This window comes from Microtus ochrogaster, chromosome 2 (assembly GCF_000317375.1).
Source record: "Microtus ochrogaster isolate Prairie Vole_2 chromosome 2, MicOch1.0, whole genome shotgun sequence".
Taxonomy (NCBI): domain Eukaryota; kingdom Metazoa; phylum Chordata; class Mammalia; order Rodentia; family Cricetidae; genus Microtus; species Microtus ochrogaster.
The window spans coordinates 29,047,927-29,063,033 of record NC_022010.1 but is presented as its reverse complement, the minus strand read 5'-3'; the positions used below and the strand labels follow the sequence as shown (position 1 = coordinate 29,063,033).

General features: G+C 46.2%; 1 protein-coding gene across 1 annotated transcript in view; it reads left to right on the top strand.

Moving 5' to 3' along the window:
• Flt1 (fms related tyrosine kinase 1) overlaps positions 1 to 15,107 on the top strand; it is a 167,625-nt gene that overhangs the window by 80,590 nt on the left and 71,928 nt on the right. Inside the window, exons 12-14 of the mRNA XM_005344712.3 lie at positions 565 to 673; positions 6,555 to 6,863; positions 11,259 to 11,405. Of these exons, the coding sequence (XP_005344769.1) occupies positions 565 to 673; positions 6,555 to 6,863; positions 11,259 to 11,405 (565 nt within the window). The remainder of the gene's footprint in view (positions 1 to 564; positions 674 to 6,554; positions 6,864 to 11,258; positions 11,406 to 15,107) is intronic.

The window sequence follows — 15,107 nt, the reverse complement described above, 5'->3', positions numbered from 1 at the left end:
ACTAGCTCTTGTAGACCAGGCTGGCCTCGAACTCACAGAGATCCGCCTGCCTCTGCCTCCCGAGTGCTGGGATTAAAGGCATGTGCTACCACCGCCCGGCTCTGTCCTTCTGTCCTTACATACCCACTCCACGTGCCCGCACAAATGCCTCCTGTGGCCAGCTGGCATCTGTACTCTCTGGTCACTCAAACAAGGAAAGGCCCGGGCCTCACCTGTTCCTCTCACAGATGTGGCCTGACCACCCCGTGGGGTGGGACGTGCAATCCCACAGCTCAGCTTCAGGTCTGCGATTGTTATGCCAACAGACTGAGATAAGCCTAAAACCCTGCCTACGAGTCGGATGTCATGGGCTCCGGTCTCCTGAGGACCTGCCTTCCTGTTATTTTTCTGTTCGTGCTGGGGCTCCACAAGCAGAGGGCTTGCGGGGCGGCTACCACCCCGGCCTGCAATGCCCTCTTTAAAGGCTATGTGAATGGAATAGGTGAATCACTCGAGCCCAGGAGTGGCTTAGGACTGCCTCAAAAGATCCCTGTCCTCCAGCTGAACTTTGTCTCTCTTTCACAGACGGTTAGCACCTTGGTGGTGGCGGACTCGAGAGCTTCTGGAATCTACAGCTGCAAGGCCATCAATAAAATAGGGACTGTGGAAAGAAACATAAAATTTTACGTCACAGGTAAGCTATACTGACTCTGCCTTCAGAGAGACCGTGGCCTCGGTCAGCTGTCTTTGTTTTGAACACCCCTAGTGATTTTTTTTAAAACATTCCGTAGACACGTCCAGCTGTGAGCACCACCATTCTTGTTCCCAGGAATAGAATTCCACCACATCACTGGCTTCTCTCAAGAGCCCCTTCCCCGAGTTCTCCTTCCCACACTTGATTCTCAATTGGGATCCTTTTCGCTCGCTTTTGGACCCCCTTCAGGAACTACCCCAGGTCTGGCCTCTTGTTCACTCCCAACCTCTATGATGTTCGAGGGTTTTTTGTTGCTCTTGGCTTGGTTTGGTTTGAGATTTGTTTTTTGATTTTTTTTTTTTTTTTGGTTTTTTGTTTGTTTGTTTGTTTGTTTGTTTGTTTGGTTGGTTGGTTTGGTTTGGGGTTTTTTTTTGTGAGGGTTGTTTTGGGGTTTGTGGGGGTTTTTTTTACTTAGAAATTCATAGTTGAAGTAGTTCAGACCAGTGGGGGACTAAGACTCTCCTGTCAAAATCTGAAACTGAAATTTGTTCATCATAACTAATGGGCTATGTTTGAGCAATTAGGGATTTTTCATTTTAAACCCGTTGGACTCTGCAAATCTTACAACCGGCAAGGCCCACTACTGGCACTCCCTAAGTCCCTCCCCGGGTTCAGGAAGGAAATAAGGAACTCAGTGTCTAAAAGCAACCGCCTGGCTCCGCACTCCCCCAGGTTCTGAGGAAACCCGGGCAGTGTGCCAACCCTCTGGAAACTTCACACCGCATGGAGCAGGCTGCTGACGTTGCCTGGAAGTCTCTAGAAAGAACGAGACTGGACTAATTTCATGAGGCAGTTTGCACTGTTAGATGACAGGAGCCTGTGGCCAGTGAGCCACGCCCTAACGAGTCTGGGCCATGGAGACAACCTGAAAATCATTCTCAGACGTGAAGAGTGCCCCTGCATTTTCTGGAGAGAGGAGAATGCCGCAGCAAAGCCCCCCTAGATCAAGGCAAGGTTCCCACCTTCTCACCTTAGAGGAATAGGAAGGAGTGTATCTCCGTGTCCACTCCCAGCAGGAAAGTCCTTTGCTGGGGAAGGATGCTTACCAAGATTTCCCTCCAACTAGTCCGCAAGTAAATCCAGGTGCTTTGGACTAAACACAAAGGTTTGCGTTATTCTTATGTTTAGTTGGAAACAGGTTTTTACAGTCTGAATCTGTAGTCAAAGCTTATGTGGTTTGGAAGATGAAAGACAGGACAGTGCCTTCGATTTTGAACTAGCTAGCAACGGTTGATGGTACCCACTGCAGAGCAGCGCATGACAACTCTGGTGTATCAACACAGGCCCAGGTCCCCCAGGAAGAGATGAGGGCATGTGTCATGTCCTAGTATCAGTATATACCTGCAGCAGTAATGTGATGTTTGAATTACTCTTTGGTACCATCACTGATAGAGACCACATATGTAACTTAAACTTTTCCGGGACTACAGAGATGGCTTAGTGGTTCAGAGTGCTTGTTGCTGCTGCTGCTGCTGCTGCTGCTGCTGCTGCTGCTTCTGCCGCTGCTGCCGCTGCCGCTGCTGCTGCAGGGAACTAAGGTTTGGGTTCCCAGGATCCCATCAGGTGGCTCACAATTGCCTGAAATTCTAGTTCTAGGTGATTCTGTGCCCTTTTTCGGACCCCCATGGCAACTGCACATACATGTGCATAGCCACAGACATAGACACGTATAAAAAAAAGAAATGTTTTTAAAAATTTTTTCTAGTGTTCATTTATTTTATAGAATCATGTTTTAGAGGCTGGATGATGGTGGCACTCGCCTTTAATCTCAGCATTTAGAAGGCAAAGGCAGGCAGATCTCTGAGTTGGAGGCTAGCCTGGTCTACAGAGAGAGCCAATACTAAACTGAGAAACCCTGTCCCAAAACAACCCCCCATTTAAAAAAAAAAGATTAGCTTTATTTAAGCCAGTATATTTAAAATACTATATTCCATTTTTAATATGTTATCAATAAACTTGATACTATGATAAAGAAACAGAGCATGAGGCGCAGGGGGCTGGGGGAAAGTGTGAACAGAGAGGAAAGAGGCTGGACTCACCCCTGTGTGTGCAAAGCCAAGAAAGACCACCACTGGGGACCAACGACGCTTCTCTAGCTGCCGACTCATCTAAAATTACTCCGTAAATCTTGCCATGTGTCCCGACTTCTTGTAGATAGCTGTGTCTCCATCTGGACCTCAAGTCCAGGCTAGACTGGAGTCCTGGGGCTGTTCAGGCTGCCGAGTAGGCTGTAGCCATACCTGGTTTGCCTCACACTCCATCCCCGTGGGTGGGGGGCATGCCCACTTCCATGCCCACATCTGCTCCCCGTCCTTAGCCCCCGAACCTCTCACTGAGTTTACTTCAGGCCGCTTCTTGGCCTAGTGGTCAGGACCCTGAAGAATGAGCAGCCTGAGGAATGACTGAACCAGTCTAGAGGCACACTTGGGCACCATCTGTCTTTTTCTGGGAATGTTGGCACACACACACACACACACACACACACACACACACACACACCAAGGCCTTGAGCCTTTTCTAGAGTAAAGTGACAGAGGCTCAGGGTGGGCACACTCCTTTGGCCCATAGAGATGTCACATTAGAGGGTAGGGTCCAACCAGAGCAGACCAGATAAAGGCCCAGGAGGGGACACATCTCCTTTGGAGGCTTGTTCTGGGAGAGGCCATGCTGAGGGGAAGGGAAAGACATGCCTCCTAGAAGCTCACAGCACTTCTGAAAACACAAAAACTTCAACTTAAGCCTGAAACAGCTCATAACCTAGGCCTGGTTGTCTCGGACAAGCTTTTCTCCCCATAACTCTTGTCTGCCAGCCCCGGGAAGCCTACATGTGGGTTGATGAGAGAGTGACCTGCTTATATATTCACTGTTGGCTTTTAGCTAATTATTTTAATTTAAGACAGGATCACACTGTGTATCCTTGGCTGTCCAGGAGCTCATATGTAAACCTGACCAGCCTTGAACTTAAAGCAGTAACTAACACCGTGATCTCTGTGGTAGAGTCCCCTCCCCCTCATAGCATGTAGGTGACCCTGAGTTTGAACCCTAGGATCCCCTACCCCTAAAGTGGCTGCCTAAACTTTAAATGCTGCAAAGATCGATTTGGTGATTTGTTGATTCTCATTTTAATTATGTCCCTCTTCTTAAAACACAGTGATTTCTTCCTCCATGGGGAAGCAGCTAGCTATGGTCCTTGGCTTCCCTGGCCATGTCCTCTCCTAAATCTGGTACTTGTACCTAGGAACTAAGCAGAGCTTTCTAGTGACTATTTGTGTTCTTTCAGGAACTATTACTGCCAGTTTTCAATGGAAGTAAAGTGTTCAGTGTTTCAAACAAGATGACAAGCACCCTTTCCAGTGTCTATGTAGGGCCACCCAGTCAGGTGACCATCCCTGCCCACCTAGTGCCCGTTCGCACACGGGCATGCTCTGTCTACAGGATTACCTGTGTCTCTCTCTCTCCTGGACCCCATCCAGATGAGGAGTGTTATTTGGTGACAATGCCTAGGGAGCGCTCAGCTGCTCTTCTCATTGGCAGAGCTGGAGGACGCTTTCCTAGGTTCGTTTCTATATTCAGGCTTGAAAAAAATAGTTGAGGAGAAAATCCCTCTGGGTTTACTAAACAACGATATTTGTCTACAATCTTCTAGGGATCAAAAGCAAATTACTGAAAGGGGGTTGCACTGAGAAACAGAAAATCCTAAGGGCTGTCTGAAGGCTTCAGACGCATCTACCCCTCCCCCCTGTAAACAGGATTGCAAGATGGATCTGAGGGTTTTCCTAGTTGTTTGTTTGTATTCTCTTCTCTGGGTAAATTTTGCGTGCTTTTTTAAAATTTTATTTTACCTTCTTTCTGGCACCCGGTGTGACTATGAGGGTGAAACCGGAATGGCTGCAATGTCTTATCTCCCTCGTTTCCCAATGTCACTAAATGCATTTTATTTTGAGATTCCTGGTGGCACTTGGCAAAGATAAACAAAATCTTCCATCAGGAAATCTGTGAGCTATTTCCCCAGGAAGTTTCAAATCACTAAAGTAAATAGAAACTCCGTACATGACCTCAGTGGTGTGACCGGGATCCCTGGGTGCCAACCCACCGGGATGAGTCCAGAGGAGCACAGAAAGGCTCTGGTCTTAGGAGAAGGTCTGCATACAGCCCTGTGTCCTTGTGTCTGTGTGGACAATGACAGTGAACATGTCATTCTCCCCTGGAAGGATGTAAAGCAGATGCTGAAGCAGCCGCTGGCGTGGCTATTGCAGACACCTTACCATGTTTTCAGCAAGAGCGTCTCTCCTCTCTGCCTTGCTCCTCAGCCACCACCACCTCACAGGCTGCTGTCACCCCCTGCTTCCAGGTTTCAAATGAATACTTGGCATTTCTTCAGACAAGACATTTTATAATACAGCCAAAGCCAGAAAAATCAGAAAAACAAGCAACGTGGGATTTAGGAAAGAGCTGATACGATGTCTAATTTTGGACTATTGTCCCCTTAACGTTTAAAGGTCCCTTTATACCTTTGTTTACGGAGGATAATAATAACAACAGACAACAGCTCTTTTCATCTTCAAAGCTCTTTGTAAAATGTTGGCCCAAATTCTTTGCTCAAATATAGATACATCATCAGTAGCAAGCAATGGGAAGGTATTGAGAATAAGTCAGTTCAGGGCCAGTAGCCGTGAGCATTCTAGAATGGCATGGAGGAGCCTGTACCCCTAAACCCAAGAGATGGTTTTAGAAGGACCCCTGAGAGGTGGGGTGCACAGGCTGGTGTAGAATGGGAAGGGGTTTAGGAGGTGTAGAGAAGGGATGGCAACTGACCCTCAACGGAGTGACTTTTGTTGACGTCATTGCCTTCAAAACCATTTCTTATTGTTTCTAAGACTGTCACAAGTAGTCCGGGTCCTCTTCAAACTTCCTACATAACCAAGGATGGCCTTGAACTCTTGGCCTGCCTGCTTCTACTACCTCCCCAGTGCTGGATGGCAGCTGTGCGCCTCCGTACCCCACTCCTTAGAATGATTTTTTTCTTTAGAGTAAATACGGCCTCCCCACCTGTGGGGCTGGGTACACTAACTAAGCAAATTCTCTGCCACTGAGATATGCCCCCAGCCCTAAATTTGACTTTAAAACTATTGGACGTCTCTGGAATCTGGAAACTGGTCCGGATTTGCCTACATTTTCAAAAGAAAACATGTTGCCTTTTGTGTATGGGTACAAGCATTCCCACTAGAGGACCGGAGTGGGTGAGGAACCTGATTGTCCTCTGCCCCCTGGACTAGTAGAGAGGCCATGGACTCTGTTCAGAAGCAGCAGGGAGAAGGCCACTGTGAAGTAAGGGCAGTCCCTGAAGGGCTGGCCCTGACCAGTCTTTCCGGCAGGGCTCAGTTGAAAGGAGCTGTTTGGAGCTAGCGAGCCTGTACAGGGACCTTGGAGTTTTAGTACCTGTTGCTCTTGGCTGTCTTATTATTTTACTCTCCTCAAATATCAGCTTACCAGGACTGTACGTGATAATGAGATGGGGCAGGAGGTTCTGGTTCCAAGTTAGGAAAATCATTTCACCATGCCGAGCAACTGGGGACAGATAAGAAAAGGTTACCTGCCCCCCCCCAACTGCCCTGATTTTGCATTTCCTGTGTCACTTGGGATGGGCTCAACTCCACAGGCTCTCCCAGCTCTGTTTGATCACTTCCGCTAACATAAAAAGACAAAAGCCTTGTCCAGGCTGATGTTTAGAGGGTCTGTGGGGGGAATGAATGGTTCTTGCCATGTCTGAGTAGCTCACTGGGAGACACTTGGTCTGAAGTTCTTTGTTCTTATTTTCTAGATGTCCCGAATGGCTTCCACGTCTCCTTGGAAAAGATGCCCACAGAAGGAGAGGACCTGAAAATCTCCTGCACGGTCAACAAGTTCCTGTACAGAGACATTACCTGGCTTCTGCTCCGGACAGTTAATAACAGAACCATGCACCACAGCATCAGCAAGCAGAAGATGGCCACCACCCAAGAGTATTCCATCACTCTGAACCTTGTCATCAAGAATGTGTCCCTGGAAGATTCAGGCACCTATGCCTGCAGAGCCAGGAACATATACACAGGGGAAGAAATCCTCCGGAAGACAGAAGTTCTCGTTAGAGGTGAGCACTGCAACAAAAAGGCTCTTTTCTCTCGGAGCTCCAAGTTTAAAGGCAGGAGGAGTGATTGTACCACACAGAGTAATGTCAAACATTAAAGGACTCGTTGAGAAGTCACGGTGGTCTCCTCTCATCTTGGTTTATTGTCACTGTTGCTAGCTTTCAGGCCCAGAGGAGACGCTCCTCTCAGAATGAGTTTGGACACGATAGTGTAATAAGGATCCCCAGTGCCCGCTGGCCCAGGGTGCTCTCTGGGCCACCTGGTGTGTGTTTGGATGAAGATCCCTGTACTCTGCCTTCTCTCTTCTGTCTTCTCCTGCCTGATAGACAGCAACCTGGGACTCATCTTTGATTCCACTCTGATGCCAACCTCTTTTGATATATATATTTTTTAAGTTGTGAAGCTGTACAAACTGAATAATTTAAGCCAATTGCTGGTTCCTGCCAAAGATGGACACGAATAAGTTAATTTTTTCAGCACAGCATGAGTACAGTTGAATTTGAGTCTTTGTCGGGTGTCTACCTGGTTTTCCTTTTAACTGTTTTCATTTGCTCTTGATTTTGTAAATAGTACCTGGATAACAAGTTATAATGCTTATTTATTTGAAAGTATTTTTTTACATGAATTATGTTGATCTTAAACTGGGGGTTCTAAGATGGGTCCCAGGGGCACAAGATATTGATGTAATTCTGAGAGCAAAGTATGATTGATGAAGGTCCACCCAGTCAGCTCCATTCCAGGTAGTTCCACAGGTATTTCCGCAGTAGGGAGTCCAGCATTCAGGCTCTGTTCCTCACTGCCCTGCGCTGGACCAGCAATCCCTGACAGCCGGAGAAAGCACAGCAAGCCTTCATTCTGAATATTCATGGCCCCTGGGCACTGTTGTAGAGCCCTTCATCTTGCTTTGCTGGCATCGGAGGTGTCCACAATCCGTGTATCCAGGACATATTGTGACTAGAGAGTTCATGCAGCCATCTTAATATCTACTAAAAAATCTACCCACTAAAACAGGAAAAGGCCACCTTCTCTGTATACAAATGTTAATTGGATGTTTATGGTCGTTAAGAAATTGCAAAAGTACAAGCGCAGTATTAAAACTATTTAAATGCATGCCTTTTAAAAAAAATCAAGAGCAATAACATTTTCAGCTTGCATTTGAAGGAAAGGTACTTTTAATATGCATTGTTCTGTTTCCATGTATGATTGATCTTTGTATGTGAACTACAGGGGTGGGGGAAGCCAGCAATAATGACCAAAATAGAGCAGCTGAGAAACAGGGGCTGGGCAGTTCAATGGGGAGTGATAACATGGCCGCTCTCAAGCTTGGGAACTCAGCAGCCTGCTTCCTCCTCTAGGCAACAGACTGGGTCTCGCGGCTAAACTAGTCTTTCGCGTGGGAATTGCTTTTGTCAAGTGTGAAAGAGTAAACAATAGCATTTCCCCCAAAGGCTGCTTTTATGGAGCCCCAAATGCTGTGAAAACAATCAGTGGCCTGGAAGGCTGTCAGCCCAGAGGAAAGAATAATCAATTGTGTCTTGAAGTCTTACCTATGGCTCTTTGGCCTGGCCTCTTTGTTCATTCTGAGGCAATGTGTTCCTTCAGGAAACACAACCTCAGCACCATTAAGAAGACTTTGGGGGCTCAGCTTTTTGGAAAGCTTTTTTAAAAAAATTAAGAATTTAGGGAGCTTTCTCAGAAAAACTGAACTGAACATGCAGAGCCTTCCCATTCCTTCCCTGGGAGGAGGGGAAGATGCATGTATTCCAAGAGACAATTTTAAGAATTCCATTCACTGTTATAATTAATCCTTCCCGAAGATTCTTCTAAGAAAAGAATCTATTATTGTATAGGTTGTTTTTTAATCTTTCTTTGGGATATGAAGAGAGATGAGGGAGAGAGAGAGAGAGACGGCTGAAGGAAAGGGGAGTGAGGCTGGCTCCTCAGCCCCTTCCAAAAATAGAAAAAAGAAACCACATCTTTAGGGGCCTAGGACCTAGCCAGCAACACAGGGTCATAGCTAAGAAGGAAAAGAACCTCTTGTGGGCAGTTGTCTTTGGCTACTGATAACCAGCAAAAGTATTCTGTTAATTCAGATTATTTCAGAAGAAGGGTCAGGTTTCTATTTTTACCAGCTATGTATGGGATCCATGCACCTTTCTTCCTTAAAATGTCAAAATCCATTGCTACAGAGTCTGAGGTAGAATTAACAAAATATGATGCTTAGGTTGAATGACTCTGTAGACAGAAACCAAAACTGGGAAACTTAGCATACAAAAAGAAAAATTCATAGATAAATCCTCATACTGTATGCTTCCGTAGGTGCGTGTGAACCTTGTATTTAAATGGAGTTCTGTGTTTATTCCGCAGCTCTTTCTGCTGCTCCTGTGAAGTTTGTAGCATAAAATCGGCCCTTTGGATGCTCATCACAACATTTTTGTTAAATCAGACATTCTCTTCTAAGTACATCTGTCAGGGAAACTCACAACCTATGTCCACATGATATTATAAACTGTAGCTATGAAAAGTATTGGTGTTTTATAGGCCCTGTATTCAAACTTCTCTTAAGGCCTATGAGCAGTGATGGATTGTTTTATCGCAGTTACCACATTGGTCATAGTAAAATGTGCTGGAGGAAGCTAGGAAACACAACAGACTGGGTCCGGGTTTCAGGTTAAATCTGTCCGAGTCACTGTTCAATGCTAACTAGCTGTGTGTTCTTTATTCTGTCTCATCATATCTCACCGATGCTCTGTAAAAGTGTCAACATTGTATCGAGCAAGAGCGCACAAGTTATCACGTATGGAAAGTTTTTTTATGGGCTACATTTTTCAACAAGAAAAGCTGACAGGCTGCATAGAACATAGACACAGAAATAACAGGACTGGTTTCGCCCGTGAAGGTGAGCTAGAGGAGACGAGGGGCATACTCATGTGGCCAAAGAGCGTTCTCACGCAGCCTCCTCCGGAGGAAGGGATCTCAGCCAGCCCGCACGCCTTCAGATTTCATTTTGTGTGAAACAAGAAGGCTTATTATAAACTCTGGAACCCCACGCCCTTGAGAAATCTCATGGGTAGTCACCCTGCCTCGTTCTCACTACTTGACCGTGTTATATGATGGTATACTTCTTAACCTGGGATTTCAAAATGGCCTTAACAGATGCTGACCCTGAGAGTTTCCCTGCAGGAATCTAAAGAAAAAGGTGTGGGGATGCAGCAGACTCCTGCAGGGGACGTGGAATCCAGGCCACAGCAGCGCCACTTTGTAGCGTAACCATTCCTAAGCTGCGCACTCCCCGTGTTAATGCCCTAAGATGAGGACCCAAACCTGGTCAGAGAAAGCTCAGACCAGTGTGCAGAATATGTAAGTCACACCTAAACCCTTGGGATTTCTGTCCTAGGATCTGCAAAGGAGATGGAGAAGGAGGACTGGGGGGCGGGGGTTGGGGTGGGGGTAGGGGATGACGTTAGGAGGCGTTTCTGTTCTTCTCTGTCGGACTTGAGTCCCTGGTCCAATCCCGCCTCGCTAGAATGTATACACATCAGCAGGACTGACTGACTACTTCGTTTCCGCAGAGACACTGTACTCATTGGGGCCCTGGGGGTACTGCGGTTCCTGTGTGGGATTTTAATATTATAATGTATTGCATCTTAATGTATTAAGTTCATTTTTTGTTGTACTATATTGGTTGGCATTTTATTAAATAAATTGTATTGTACCATATTTGTATGTTTTAAGAGAAAATAATATAAAATATAATATTTGTGCTATTATATAGCGCAAAACCTACAATTTGTGCCTCTGCCTCTTGAATTAACTTTTTGGTTGCTTGCATTGGGGAAGGGAATGGAGGGAGGGAAGTAATCAATAAAGCTTTGAAAATTCCAGAACTTTCCTGTTTGGTCTGCTGCCTCAAAATGTAGATTATGGAGTAACACAACCCATCCCATACAGCTCAAATCAATACAAACTCAGAGCCACTGGACTCAATGCAGAAATCACACACAAGACATAAGATTACATTGGCCATCACAACATGTAATAGGAATGTAAAAAAAAATACAACCCTACATACACAACCATGTTTTTCATGTTGAGTTTCTGAAATATTTGAGTTTTAGAAAAAGCTCTTCCTTGTCAAAGAAGAAACCGAGTTGGCCAGATAAGACCCCCGTGTGTCTAAAACCAGAGTCCAGCCTAGTCCCTCATTTTTCCATTCTAGTACATTGTAACTTATTGTCATGGCTTACTAAGGGAAGCAATAACTTTAATGAGTGAAGATAAAGGGGACAAAATGCATGTTGAAGCCTTATGGTCACCTTGGGTGGTCTCTGCCTCTATTAAAAACACCAATGTTTGTGCAGTCGAAGTAACCCCAAGCCCTTCTCTTTCCTCACTAGACCAGAAGGCGCCGCACCTGCTGCAGAACCTCAGTGATTACAAGGTGTCCATCAGCGGCTCCGCGACCTTAGACTGCCTAGCTAGCGGTGTCCCTGAGCCTCACATCGCTTGGTTCAAAAACAACCACAAAATACAGCAAGAACCTGGTAAGAGACTCACCCTTGCCCTCGGTCACATCCTTCCCTCCAGTCTCCCTACCTCCTGCCTCTCTGACATCTAGAACCTTCTGCTTAGCATGCTTGCAGACTGTGTTTACTTCAGCTTCCAAGAAGGAATTGCAGCGCTGGCTCCGCGGCCCTATCCCCAGCACTAGCGGGCTTCCTTACTTCATCTGCTCATCCTGAGCCTTTTAACCCGCTCAGAGGGACAGACACGGGAAGGCTGCCCAGGAAGTGGTTCAATTCACTGGGACAGCTGGAAGGATGAGTGTTTGAAATAGGAGCGGCCGGGCTGCGTCCCCGACACCCGACCGCCCGCATGGCTAGCTTTACCCGAAATAATTACACGGAAACTGTATTCTTTTAAACACTGCTTGGTCCATTAGTTCCAGCCTCTTATTGGCTAGCTCTTACATATTGATCTAACCCATTTCTAATATTCTGTGTAACACCACGAGGTGGCTTACCAGGGAAGATCTTAACCTGCATCTGTGTCGGGTAGGAGAATCATGGCGACTCCCTGATTCAGCTTCTTTCTCCCAGCATTCTGTTCTGTTTACTCTGCCTATCTAAATTCTACCCTATCAGAGGGCCAAGCAATTTCTTTATTAATTAACCAATGAAAGCAACAGATAAGATACAAGTCCCACCTCCATCAGATGAGGAGTGGGTTTCTTGGCTTGGGGGCTTGCATAGTTTTGTTTTGGTTTGCTTTTAATTTTTAAAACTTTGATGTGTTTGAGAGTTTCATCTGCATGTATGTTCAGGTACCACTTGATTGCCTGGTGCCTGAGGAGGCCAGAGAAGGTGTCAGATTCACTGAACTGGAGTCACAGATACCTGGGAGCCATCACATGGGTGCTAGGAATCAAACCTGGGTCCTCTGGAAGAGCAACTGATGCTCTTAATCACTGAGCTATTGCTCCAGCCCCATATTGCACTTTTCAGCACTTAGTACATATGAAGCTCAGAGAGGTAGATTTATAATTTTTTAAAATTCATCTATACTCATTTTCATAATCTGGGAGCACTATTTCATTATACTAGTTTAACAAAAACATTTACTTTTTTTAGGGGTGTGTGTGTGTGAGTGTGAGACACTGTGTGAGAGCGTAGGTGCTAATGGTGGGCAGAAGAGGGCATTAGATTTCCTGGAATTGAAGTTGCAGGTGGTTGTGAGCTGCCTGACGTGGCTGCTGGGAATTCAACTCAGGTCCTCCTGAAGAGCAGCAAATGCTCTTAATCGCTGAGCCATCTCTTCAGTCCTAAAAGAGAAAAAGAGCAACAAAACAACTTTCTAGCTTAAACTAATTGTTATGAGCTATTTTCTTTTTAAAAAATAAACCTGTCTAAACTAAAATCAATGGCTACAGACAGGGTCTATATTCTGCCTGCTTCACGCTGTGGCTAAATAAGATTAAACTAAACTTACATTTTTGGTTGACAGTTATATTTGTACAAGGGCCTGGTTCAGTCCCCATATTATGAATAAAATTGTCCTTATTCACAATACTTGACAACCTCCATCACTCGTGTGACGGTGTGGTGTGCTCCCAGACTGTGAGTCTTCCACCCAGAGCAAGTCTCCATGTGAGTCTGGGATCTCATCTTGGGATGAGACCACGAGAAAACAGAGCTTCACAGTATTGATGGGATCTCAGGAGGGCTATGTATTCAGCAGCACAGAGTCAGCCCTGCCACACCTTGTCTAGAAGGAGCACTTCTGTTCCCCAAGCGCAGCACGCTGGGACCAGCTTGCCACTGCTCCTAAGGACCTCCCTCTCGCCAAAAGGGAGCAGCTTGTCTCTCTCTGAAACTTTTTTTCCTGATGAAGGGTTCCACTTCCCTCTTACTGAGGTTGTTTAAAAAGATAATTACTTGTCGTGTGTATGTGTGTGTGCATGTGTACGAGCATGTATGTATGTGTGTGTGTGTGTGTGTGTGTGTGTGAGAGAGAGAGAGAGAGAGAGAGAGAGAGAGAGAGAGAGAGAAGCCTATTTATCTATTCTCATACTTTATTGTTATTTTGAAGAACTTATTTTTAATTATGTTTGTGTGTATGTAGGCTTATACACTTGAGTGAGGTGGCTGAGGAGGCCAGAGGCATTGATTCCTCTGGGACTGAGTTACAGGTGGTTGTTCCTTGCCTGTCACAAGTGTTGGGAACAGAACTCAGGTGCTCGGCAAGAGCATCTTGTGCTCTTGGCTGCTGAGCCACACCTTCACCTCCACACCTTCACCTCCCTGTATTCCTTTGTAACCATCAGGTGATGTGCAGTTCCCTTCAGCCAGTAGACAATCTATCTGGGCCTCCTACTCAGAGTGTTAGTGTCAGTCACATGTTCCCACAGTGTTGGCTGCATGAATGACGTCCAGAGACTTGCCTGCTACCTTTAGTAGTTCATCTGGTCATCCAAACACCTGGTTTGAGGCAGGGTCTATATCACAGAGCTATATGAAGAGATTTTGGAATATCCTTAGGCCAATATGGAGAATAGACAACTTGGCCCAGAGAGATTGAATGACTTACTAAACCATTTATTTTGTAGAAGATGAATCCCTTGAGGTATTCTGCCATCGGAAAAAGATGAGAGACTACGTAGACAAACACATAGCTCATAAAAGAGACTGGTGTGACTGCTTTCCCCTATAAAGTCAGAGTCCATGTCACATAACAGAGGCCCAAAGGAGCCCTATGCTCTAGAAGCCTGGCGAAGTGGCTTTCGCTCTGCCCTCCACCCTCACGTGATCACAGGCCGTGCAGATTCCATGATGTGCTGAGAGAAAATGGTTACTGGCAGTTTGAGAGACTTGAGTCTGATTTAAGTTCAGTTGTTAGGCCCTAAATTTGAACTAAAAATTCAAATATCGTAGCTCGTGCCCATGAGCCCAACACTGGGGAGGTGGAGGCAGGCACTTCAAGGCGTTGAGGGTTCAAAGTCAGCTTAGACCATAGAGACCCTGTCTCAAACAAAACACAAGGTTCAACCAGTTCCGAAAACCCATGGCTGTTATGAGGCTGGAGGGGGAGAAACACAGCACTCATACCACACACACACACACACGCACGCACGCACGCACACACACACACACGCACGCACACACACATGCACGCATGCACGCACCCACGCGCACACACACACATGCACGCACGCACGCACACACACACTCACGCACGCATGCACACACACACACACACACACACTCACGCACGCACAGCAAAAGGGAACGTAAGTGCCAGGTGAGTCCACCACAGAGACCAGGGCTTGAGGCCCCAGCACTGAGCTCTGCCTTCTGGGGTCCTGTTTACTTCTGAAACTGGGATAATGCTGACCGCACATGGTGAGGTTTTGACCATGTCGCTCAGTCAAGCTGCCCATGGTGACAGCTTAGTGAGCGTCACCACCGTCTGACTCTCCTTGTTGTGCAGAAATTGGCCAATGAGTTGGAATCTGCTAGAAAACGTCAAGACTGAGTAAAGCATCCCCAGCATCAGCTCTCCCCCCCACCACAAAGAAGTTTCTAAATGAGTCTTCTATAAACTCTTAGCCAGGTCTGTAATAAACACCACTGTCAGCACTTGTTAAATTTCACTATGCTATGTCCATCTTCTCTCTTTACTTTCTGTTTAAAGCTGCGCTAGCTGGGCCACTGAGGTGACACTGTAGGTTGGGCGCAAAGCCTGTTAAC